Below are 11,476 nucleotides of genomic sequence, written 5' to 3'. Positions count from 1 at the left end.
CGAAGCAACAACAACAACAAAAAAAGGCACATGCTTGGAACGCTGGTGCCTAGAGCCGGCCCTTCTTAGCCAGTGACCTGGAGAAGTTCAGGGCCCCGCCCGGTGATAAAGCATCGGCTATAACATTGGCACTCCCCCTCCTATGGACCACCTCCATGTCATAACCCTGGAGGAGCAGGCTCCATCTCAGGAGCTTAGCATTAGCCCCTTTTATCTGGTGAAGCCACGTCAGGGGCGAATGGTCAGTGTACACAGTAAAGCGCCGCCCAACAGATACGGCTGCAGTTTTTTACGGGCCCACTCCATGGCCAGGCCTTCCTTCTCCATGGCCGTTAACCCCATTGAGATCCTTAGTGGCTGCAGCCATGGCTGCCATGTGCTATTTCCACTCATTCCCTTAGGGCTCTCAAGGTCAATTTCCGGCCATCTTGTGGTGGATGAATGTAAATTCCAGTTTCTAAAGCACTACCTGCCCTGAATCCTAAATTTTTCAAAGTGACCATTGATTTTGGGTATCTCCAAATTTAGAGAGACCTTGAAGGGGCCACATTTTCAGAGGGAAGCTGCTCAGCACTTTCCGAAAACCAGGCCCCTTTGGGGACATCCTGTGTTGGGCACTCAAAATTGCTAGTCACTTTTTAACAAGTTGGGCCTTAGTGTCTGGATCTCAGTTGCAATTGGGCAGCGGATGGATCTCTTTAAGGAGGATGGCATGTGACTCTTACTCCGGATCTTTCATTGGCCAGCAGGACTGTCAAGTGATTCACTCTGGTTCATGTCCCCAATCTCCTCCCACAATATGGAAGCAGAGGGCTACAGTATAGGTTTGCAGAATGGCAATTTATTATGCAGAGGAGCCCTGATGAGCAGCACTGAAAGAGTGGCTAAGCAGTGGGTAGAAGCAGATGCTTTGAAGCTGTTCAGATTGTTATAAGCCTTGCTTCTGATGGTGCTTCCAGTGGAGGAGAAATGGCGGCACAGATGGATCTGGCAGCATCGGCTCACTTTCATCTTCTCTATTTCTGGATCTTGTTATCCAAATATTTTGAGACCAGTGGCAAGGATGTCCAAACCACGTCGACGAACAAAATTGCCAGTTCTTCTCCAGAATCTTTTCCAGCGACTCCTTGTGACGACATTAGGCTAGAGAGAAAAGAGGTGAGGGTCAGAATCTCCACTCAGACTGAACCCGTCTCCTGCAGCTCAGAGACTGTTACTTTGTTCTCTCTTGTGTTTCATTTGTTATTAGCAATGACTAGAGGCCCCAACTTTGATAGCTGCTGCACACACGAACAGTGGGAGACAGTGTCTGCCCCAAGGGGCTTACAGTCTAGATAGACAGAGGGGTAAAGGGTGAGGGGGTGACAGTGTGACATGCCTGAGGTCACACAGCTGGTCAGTAGCAGAGCAGGGAGTAGAGCCCAGGTCTCCTGAGTCCCAATCCAGTGCCCTCTCCCCTGGAGCTCATGGCCTCTCCAGAGCAACAGAGGGCGTCTGACCAGTGTCACTGTGGGCCTAGGTGATTAGTGGGGGAGAGGAGTAGCCCTCAGGAGTGAGTGTTGCTGCTGCACTCTGGATGGAGGGTGACATCGCTCGGTGGCTCTGAGGGAGGGGCAGGAGCTTGCCTGCTGGAGGGACAGGGTGCAAGGGCCGGGCCATTGAAGGCCCATGATTATAAACTCAGCCATTATCCCCTCCCACTTTGCTGTCTGTCACCCTTACGCCCACCTTGGGCAGGTCCCTGTTCTAGGGTAAGAAGGAGGGGCCATGCTGGGGCCTTTGCCTGGTGTGTGGGACCAGGGGCCATTCAGTGTCTGCATCGTACAACGTTTGTAAATGTCGCTGCCAGACAAAGGCAGGTGATGAGGAGCCTCCCCAGCCCCCTGTCCTTGCCCCGCTCCCAGGCACCGTATGGAGCTTTAGGTTTCTTACGTATCCCAGGGAGATTAGAATTTGCTCCCTGCGGTTCTGCTGGCGGCTGTAGGGTTCCACCTCCAGGCTCATGGGGCAGGAGGCCTTTGCCAGCTCACCGCCAGCAGATGAGCTGGACACTTGTTCTGGGGACACTTGTGCAGTGTGAAATACCTGGCCAGGATCTCAGCGAGGGAAACCCGTAACCCTGCCTCAGCCCAGCCGTGAGCAGAGAGGAGGCCGACTAGGCCACTCACCTCCTCAGACGCCTGCTCACATTTGATAATGATGGAAGGAGGGTCCTGTTCAGTGGAGAAGAATCCAGAGCAGTCTTTGACCAGCTGCAAGGGAGAGAAAAGAGACCTCAGCATCTTACTGTCCGGGAGCGCTACCGCTCAGGCCACTCGCGTGTGGAGACCTGCTTCCCAGTGTGGGTTGGTCACAAGTTCCGCAGGAGGTTGGGAGGCTCAATCTTGGGCCTGGTTTAAACATCACAGCGGATCAGGACCCCATTATGTGAGGCGCTGTAGAGAGACCAGAAAGATGGTCCCTGCCCCCGAGGCGCTCACAATCTATGTAACCCTGGCTCGCGTTCAATAGCACCTGACTTTGTGAGCAGTGACTACGGATCTAGACTGTTCTCAGTGGTGGCAGATGACAGAACAAGGAGCAATGGTCTCAAGTTGCAGTGTGGGAGATCTAGGCTGGATATTAGGAAACACTATTTCACTAGGAGGGTGGTGAAGCACTGGAATGGGTTACCGAGGGAGGTGGTAGAATCTCCATCCTTAGAGGTTTTTAAGGTCAGGCTTGACAAAGCCCTGGCTGGGATGATTTAGTTGGGTTTGGTCCTGCTTTGAGCAGGGGGTTGGACTAGATACCTCCTGAGGTCCCTTCCAACCCTGAGATTCTATGATTCTATGTGATCCATGGGATTCCTTGTGTATGCCAGCTGAGTGAGAGGGGCCCAGAGAGAACAGCGGGTAAATGTAGATACAGACAAGGAGAGAATGAGCCAAAATCTACACTCCGTTGAGCCAAGCGAGGCTGGATTGCTGTTAGGGCAGAGCATGCTTACGGAATGAGAAGCAGGGTCTTGCAGTTACAGCGCTGGGCTGAGATTAGGGAAACTTGGGTTGAATTCTCCACGGTGCCACTGTCCTGGTGTGTGACCTTGAATGAGTCACGTCACCCACCGGTGACCCGGGAATAAGAGCCTCCCTCTCAGCCAGCCTTTCTCGGTCTGGTCTATTTAGACTATGAACACTTTGGGGCAAGGCAGGGACTGTCTGTGTTTGTGCAGCACCTGACACCATGGGGCCCTGATCTCATATGGGATGTCAAAGTGCTAGTGTACCACGAATAATATTTTACACAAGCTGCATCCCCTTCTCCTTTTGCCTTCAGGGATAGTTCCCAGGTAGAACAGTGCCCCAGCTGACAACAGCAAACCAGAGATTAAAAGCCATGTAGTCCTATAATTAGGGGTTGGATGATGTCTGTGACCTTGATGTAAGGACCAGTAATAGGATACAGTGGAAGAGGCACTGTTCCGTAGCCCCCTTCCTTCCTTTACGTCTCTGCTTGAAAGATGTTGTTGGGCATCTGTGTGATCAGTGAGATAGAAGAGCAGAGGGAGGTGTCTCCGTGCAGGGAGTGATCCTTACCCCGTCTTCTTTGAATTCACACTGGCTGGGGTCGCGGTTCCCTGATACCAGGCACACTGTCTCTTTCACAGTGAATGTCAGCGATTGGATCGTTTTAGAAGACGCGTCCTAAAAAGAAGTTCAACGAATAAGGAAAATTAACATTCACAGTGAGCATCAAGGCACCAGGCCCCACTTTGGCCTTGTACATATTTTTCTTTGATGTTACAGTATCGCCCAGAGACCCAGATTGGCATCAGAGCCGCATGGTGCGAGGTGCTGTTCACACACGTACCCAGACAAGGCCCTTCCCCTAAAGTTGGGCACCTGAAACCACTCGTCACTTACAAAACTCTTAACCCAAATCTGACAGCTCTGACTCTGAATATGCAGAGGGAGCAGCTCTGCTGAGCAAGGGGATGCCATTTGGGGCACTCTCACCTTTCAGAGCAAGGGTGGCATTTTAAAACGAACACAAACTTGTACAGAAGATAAGCGATAACCCTGGCAACTTTTGTAATCAACATAGGGGGCAGGGGACTGGACTCAATGACTTCTCGAGGTCCCTTCCAGTCCTAGAATCTATGAATAGGTGTCAGTGAACAGGGCATTAATGAAAAATTACATACATTAGAACATAGGATGGTGTATGCTTATTTTGATTGCCAGGTATTGCTCTGTGCCTCAGATTTCCCCTCTGACATGGGGATAATAATATGTCCTTTCTCTACCCTTTGTCTTATCTGTGTAGATTGTAAAGTTCTAGGCAGGAACAGTCTCTTACTATGTATTTGTACAGCACCTAGCACAATAGGGCCGTGGTCTTGGCTTGAACTCTAATGCTGCTGAGATATAAATAATATATTAATTAGGTCCCTCCGGGAAGAATAGTGCCCAGCACTTTGTTGCCACTTAATAAATAATGATAATAAGGGATTAACAAATGTCTTTAAATTAAATCTGTCTTCCACATACTGCTAAATTTGAATTCTCTGCGCAAGGAGAGCCAGGGAGGGCACTGAATTCAAAAGTCTTTTCCTAAAGCTTTTTAAACTTTCAGAGCCATCTTTTAATGACCAAAAATCAGTATTTATTTGTAAAGGCTCAGAATCCAGACAGCCAAAAGAAAAAAACTGAGAAGCCCACCGGTATCTTTATTAAATTGTGATTTTTAAGCCAATCCCATGATTTTTTCAGGGCGGACTCATTCTCTTTGAACACGTGTGGCTGGCCACCGCCTTTGTGCCAGGCGTTGTGCAAACACAGAGTAAGACGGTCCCTGCCCCGAATTACTCATAGTATAATTCAAATGGAAACATTCTCTGCCTGCTGAATGTGAATGAACTGCTGGTGTCAGGCCCTTCCTCTGCAGTGGGACCCGGAAGCTGCTGTGTCGCAATAAAGGGAAATAGCTGTCTGGCTGCTACCCATCCCTGCACGTATTTCACTCCCTCTTTATAACCAATTTTGGCCATGCTGCTTTCAGTGACTCCAGCTGGCTTGTCTGTAAATTCCCCGTTGTTCCCCTTCCCCATCCTCTGCCTACTTGGATTGTGAGCAGAAACTGTCTCTCATGGCACCACCAGAAATCAGCCCTGGATAATAACGAGGGTGCAAATACCAGACTGTAGGTACAGGAGTCTAGCATCAGAGGCAGCGATTCCCCATTGACCTGCTCCATGAGCTCAAGCAGCATTGAATATACACAGGCCACAAAGCGATTCCCCAGGTCACTCACCCAGTCTGGCTGCGGCTCAGCTTCCAGGAGCCGATAGCCCAGTGTTGTGCCTGGCTCTAGGTTGTAGATCTGAACTGCAGCTAAAACTGCATCCTCGTGGGTTGGCAGAGGGGACGATGAGGGCGTGGGGGCTGCTGTGACCACCCCGACGAGCAGCAGGACTTTCAGGCAGGTCTCCATCCTGTGCCCTGGGGCATTCAGTGAGAGCTGGGTGGGCAGAACTGTCCCTCCCGGGGGAAGCCCTTTTATACGCTGCCTCCTCCGGGTGGGCTAGTGCCTCATTGGCTGCCTGCTTCGGTCCTCCCTTAACGGGTGGCTTTTCCTCATCCATCCTCAGGATGTTTCCATTGGCCACCCTGCCGGGGCGGGCAGAGAGGGAGGTTGGTCAGGAGAAAAGGAGGATTTTTTCTAATAAATTGCTGAAATCGTGTGCACCAATTGCTAAACAACCCATGGAGGGGGGTGGCCGGGGGCCTCTGTATTGGGAAAGACCAAGGTACCTGTACCTCTCTTGGTGTAAGTCAGCATAGATCTGTGAAAGGTAATGGAGCTAGGGCAAGTTAAACCAGCTGAGGATCTGTTGGGCCAGAACCTCAGCTGCTATAAGTTGCCATTGCTCTATCTACGCTGACTTATATCAAGAAAACACCTCTCCCCTAAAGTCCAGACAACCAGAGCTTTACCTGTCAGCTCTCAGTCCAGAAATCCCACAACAAGCATTCCCCCAGAGCCAGTCAGTAGGCACAGGTCGCTGCTTTTGATGGTGCCCCCACTAAATCCAAGGGGAACGTACAGTCCATCGACAATGGATAAGCACACCCCGGACTGCTCCTGACAGGGCAACCGGCTCTTCTGTATCCCTAGCAATGGGACTGCCCCATGTCCAATAGGAGGACCCTGTTCCAAGGCTGGAGACATCTCACTATCATGAAGTCTTCCTATGAGTCATCCTAACCCATTCCTTCTAATGTTATCCCAGTACTCCTTGTCATACCCCGTAGCCCCCTTTCCAAATCAACCCCCTCTCTTTGGGTTGACCCTTTTGTAGGCTGCTACTGTTTTTTCCTTATTCTGTATTTACATTGGCCAATTTCAGTGCACAGGGCTGTGTCCCTACCCAGGCCAATTTCAATTAATTTTGAGAATCAGATTTCATGAGACACTGTCTCAAATGTGTTACCAAGAGCCAGCAGTATCCCATCGACCACTTCCTCTTCACCCACTGGTCCTGCAGTTCTGTCAAGCACAGCAAACTATCAGATCTGTTCTTCTGTGTGATCAGAGCACGTTCTCTGTGCCCCGAGTGGGGCCCTTGCAATACTTTCCCTCCCACATAAAACACAGTAAACAGTGTGGACGGTATTGCTGGCTGTGAAGCCCCCTTGATCAGGATTCTGCTGCGGGATGAGAACAGGAAGTCTCAGGATTCTTTCTTCAGCTCATTTCTTGCACATTCGGGCTGACCGTTTAGCTGCGGTTTTGTAATCCAGGCAGGACGGACGGGGCTTGTAACTGACAATTCCATCCCTCCCTGTGCGGTATGTGAATTAAAGCTGGTGCGGTGTCACATGGGATTGGTCACACTCGTACCACTTACTTCTTTATCAGTCAGATGCTGAAATGCTAGAAATTCTTGAAGTGTCCTTTAATACTCCCCTATTAACTTGATTGATCCTTGAGTCTTATTTCTTATTATTATTATTATTGTAACATCTTAATCCCAAAATCATGTTTTGCCCAGCCGAATTTTCCCCCTCCACCTAAGGAGTGCTTCTTGCATGTGCCCCCCTGGGGTATAGGTTAAATGCAGAATTGTATTTGATTCAAAGTTTGGCTGTTGATGATTGAATCTGGCCAATAGTTTGCAAAGTCTGTCAAGTCTGTGTGTGCCTTTTGGCAAGTTACTCTGGGCCTCGGTTCCCCGTCTGTGACTCGTGGCCCTTTTTTTCCCCCACTCTTCGTCCATATGACGTGTTTCGATTGAACACTCGTAAGGGCCATGATTCTCCTGTCCTGGGTGTGCGTACAGCTCCTAGCATAATAGATCTTGGTTGGTATGTGTAGGTGCTAGTGTCATATGAAAGAAGAAGACTGAGGCTCATGGCAGGGAAGAATTCAGCCCCCAGTCTTTAGTTTCTGACGCTCCTTTGAATAGTGGTTGCTCTGAGAGTCCCACTGCAACTCCGCCACAGCCCTAAGGTTTAGCACTGCTCAGCCAAGGGGCCTGCACATGTAACCCACACACCTCCTGAGTGCCACTAGATGGGCCAGAACGCCACACCCAGGAGGTGTGTGGGTTACACAAACATTTGCAATCTCATTCTTGCAGGTGCATCTGTAACAAGATGTTACTTTTGTAGCTGTTGGGTGTCTCCGTGCTTTCTCCGTGCAGCTCTCCAGGAAAAACTGGAGCACTGACCCCTGTTTATCACAACACTCCTGCTTAATTGAAATTTGGGGAGTTCCTCTTGATTTGTTCTGTGGAGCACAGCCTCCTCCGTCTGCAGCACAATCTGGCCTTGGGAAACTGACCAGCATTTATCCATCATGGCAGTACAAGTCCCTCAAGCAGCTCTTTCTCCAGACCTCGCCGACATATCTTCCCTGTATCCCCAGTCCGACAGAGTTGGAGGGTAGCTGCCGTCTTCATAGCCGGCCACCACATCTTCCCTGTGTCCGTACTCTCCAGATCCTGGAATCCAGCCCCTCCCTCCAGGGCCAGCCAGTATTGATGCCAATAGAATCCTCCCTGCTCATATGGTCCCCACAACGGTGCCATGCTGCAGGCTCCTCCACAACTCCCCGGCTTTCGGCCCTGGAAGAGCGAAGGAGCTGGACCTACAGGCCTTGAACTCCCTTTCCAAAGCTCAGAGGATCTGGAGCACAGAGATCAAAGCCTTGGATTTCAGGAATCCCACTTGTTTCCATAGATCTTTGTGTGTCCTCCTGAAGCCTTCAGCTAATGAGAGACCCCTAGTTTCCATGAAGTGCTTTTAAGATAGGTTGGTTTAAAGGGGACCCTGGGGCCATCTCAGTACAGGCTGGCATTAAAGACTGTCCTCATCAATGGTGGCTACCAGCCAACTCCAGGCTTCATTCCTGGGTTCGGTGCTTGGCACAATGGGACTCTGATACCGGCCCTGAACAGGGGCTGCTGTGATGCAAATCACTGATAATAAATAATTTTGCCATGAATTTTCCCCTAGAAATGGCTCTTTGGAGTTTTCAAACACCCTGTGCCCATCACACGCACAATACAAATATCCCAGAACACTACACACCCATCGTGACTTACACGTGTGTGGTGTGTCCTGTTGTGTTGGACAGTCTCTGATTTACCCTACATGGAACTAAAGTGCCTTTCCTTTCTCGGGTTATGCTTTCGTGAGAGGAGACAAAGATAAGTGGCTTAACTACCTGAAATGCAGTTAATAATATTTCTCTAGACCTAGGTCTCTGCTGTGTTGGGAGGGTTAACAAGGCAATGTCTGAATATTTAAAATGTAATATAAATTCTGCTATTAGATTAAAGAACTCCAACCTGAATGAGGTAAGGACTGAGGTTATTCCGAATGGGTCTCTCACCCTGACCTACACAGCACTGAAACGTTATGGCAGTTGCAGGTTTGCTTCCCAAATGCGATGGTATTTCTTTTGCAAATGCAGGAAACAGAAGTTAGTTGGGTAAGATGCCCAGCAGTTTGCTCACTGGAATAGAGTTTCTTGTCCATTTCTTTGCTGTGCTATGTAAAACCCCAATTCCACAGTATTGTGCAGACAGACAGACCCTGGTACCTGTGTGGCACCCCATGATTTCAGTGGGGTCCATGTGTGCACAGGGGTCTGTCCTTTGGTACGACTGCAGATTTGGGACCTAAAAATATGGTGCATTTTTTTTTAAATAGTGAAGATAATTGACCACAGGAACCACTTATCTGGGGATATGCTGGATTCTCCCTCACTTGCAGGCTTTCAGTCGGGATTCGATTTCCTTTCAAAAGAGATGCTCTCACAGAAATGGAAGTTCCAGGCTTGATGCAGAAATGACTGGCTGTGGTTCTTTGGCCTGATCTGTGTTCTGCAGCAGGTCAGACTAGATGACCACAATGGTCCTTGCTGGCCTTCTCTATGACTGAAGGAAAGCTATGAAGGTCGGCAGCAACGCTTCAGTTACATGTTTGATGGGGTTCCAAATTCCTTTCTCAGCGACAGCTCTCTCATCTCTGCCCCTCCTTACAATCGCATCATTGTTAGCGAAAGAACCTTCTTCTCTGCAGCTTCTATCATTTGGATGAGATTTCTTGCTCCTCTCTGTCCATCAGATGATATTTAGCATGAAAATTCCAAATTCACTTGGTCCCAGTTCCTCTCACATGTCAAACTCAATGAGGAGTTTAGTCATATAATGACAAGCGAGTGTTGCACGGAAGTGTGTCTAGGAGTCTCAAATGTATGCTCATAGTTCTCAGTCTTGTCCCCCCCACCCAACACACTCACACACACGCTCTGTACACACAATCTCACAAGGCAGACATTCCTTCACGAACAATGGGAAAAAATCATACCCTATCTCTGGGATGAATTCCCTGCTGGTAACAGTGCCTCTTGATCTATTGAATTAATGGAGTTGTGCTTATTTACATCAGGTGAGGTTTCCAGTGATTATAACCTGGGTGCCTAGAGATGCAGGTACGTTTGTCCCAGGAGGATCACTAGCAGAGTGGGTGCAGTGGGATATCTCCCTGGTGGGGTGTATCACTGATGGAGCCACAAGAGCTCTTGACCTCAGGAGAGTGAAAGCCATACACACTTCTGAACATGGGGTGTGCAGCCTAATCCCACAATCCGAGCTAATTAGAGTTCCCATCTCTGCTTGCCCTGCACGTTTGCCAACAGATGTTTCCTACTCAAGGGAACAACAGCTTTTGGGAAAACCCAAGGGTACAAACAACAAATCCCCCAAGGTCAGAGTGACAATCGGGGGTGCCCTAGTGGGGCGACATGACGGCCCTTCCCCGCACTGGATGGGGAGAGGCAGCGTGGTCCTCTTGGTGGGTGACTGTGGCCACGGCAGCCACCACATTCACTCCTCGGCAGCAGACCCTGAGGTGAGGGAGAAGAACTGCATGTGACACTTACTGCGACCCCCTGCAGGATCTTTGGGGACCAATGTGTTAAACCTAGGAATGGCTTCGGTGTGATCGTGTCCTACTCCCTGGGGGAGGGGTACCAGACCTCCTCCCGGAACTACAAACAGCAGGGGAGGGGGTGATTAAGGTGAGTCACTAAAATTGAACCATTCTAGAGAGGTATCTGCCTCTGGAGAGGTTTCAATAGATTGGTTCAAACTGGGGTTTCCAGAGACAATCAGAGAAAGGTCTCTTGGTATAAATAGGCTGAGTTTAAACTGACACGGATTCTGATCCAGCAAATGGACAGGGCCTTCTGTCCAAGGGGGGCGCAACCTTCGCAGAAGTGTTACAAAGACTTTGCCCTGGCAGGGACCCCATAGGACTGGTGGGTGATTCCTGGAATGTTTAGTGTGTGCTTAAATGGTGGGTGCCCAGGAACGAGGGTGGAGGGGGAAGGGTATCAAAAGTGCAGTTAATGCTGAAACTATTCCAGAGCTTAACTATCCTTATAGTTCAAGTATTTCCTAATATCTAACCTAACTCTCACTTACAGCAAATTCTCCAATTTATCAAGGTGATTTTGAATTCTAAGCCTCCAAAGTGCTTGCAACCCCTCTCAGCTTGGTGTCCTCTGCAGATTTTGTAAGCATACTCTCCACTCCATTATCCACATCATTAGTGAAAATATTGAATAGTACCAAACTCAGGACAGATGCCTGGACAACCTCACTAAATACATCCTCCCAGTTTGACAGTGAACATTCATTACTATATTTTCAACCAGTGTTACACCCACTTTATAGTATTTCATCTTCACCACATTTCTCTCATTTGCTTATGCAAATATCATGTGGGACTGTGTCAAAAGCTTTACTAAAATCAAGATATAGCACATCTACTGCTTCACGCCACGCAATGGGCCTGTAATGTAACAAAGAAAGAAATTAAGCTGATTTGGCATGATTTGTTCTTGACCAGTCCATTTTGTCTACTACTTATTATTCTGTTCTACTTTAGGTATTTATAAATAGATCGTTTAATAAATATTT

General features: G+C 48.9%; 1 protein-coding gene across 1 annotated transcript in view; it reads right to left on the bottom strand.

Moving 5' to 3' along the window:
* Positions 1-1,017: 1,017 nt before the first annotated feature.
* Positions 1,018-11,476, bottom strand: part of LOC120398080 — a 32,355-nt gene continuing 21,896 nt past the window's right edge. Inside the window, exons 4-8 of the mRNA XM_039525085.1 lie at positions 9,133-9,143; positions 5,296-5,502; positions 3,579-3,686; positions 2,169-2,252; positions 1,018-1,143 (exon numbers count right to left, since the gene is read on the bottom strand). Of these exons, the coding sequence (XP_039381019.1) occupies positions 1,033-1,143; positions 2,169-2,252; positions 3,579-3,686; positions 5,296-5,502; positions 9,133-9,143 (521 nt within the window). The 3' untranslated portion in view covers positions 1,018-1,032. The remainder of the gene's footprint in view (positions 1,144-2,168; positions 2,253-3,578; positions 3,687-5,295; positions 5,503-9,132; positions 9,144-11,476) is intronic.

The sequence above is a fragment of the Mauremys reevesii genome, linkage group 2, assembly GCF_016161935.1.
Source record: "Mauremys reevesii isolate NIE-2019 linkage group 2, ASM1616193v1, whole genome shotgun sequence".
In the NCBI taxonomy this organism is placed as follows: Eukaryota; Metazoa; Chordata; order Testudines; family Geoemydidae; genus Mauremys; species Mauremys reevesii.
The sequence above is the reverse complement of the archived record's forward strand: the minus strand, read 5'-3'. Positions and strand labels throughout refer to the sequence as shown.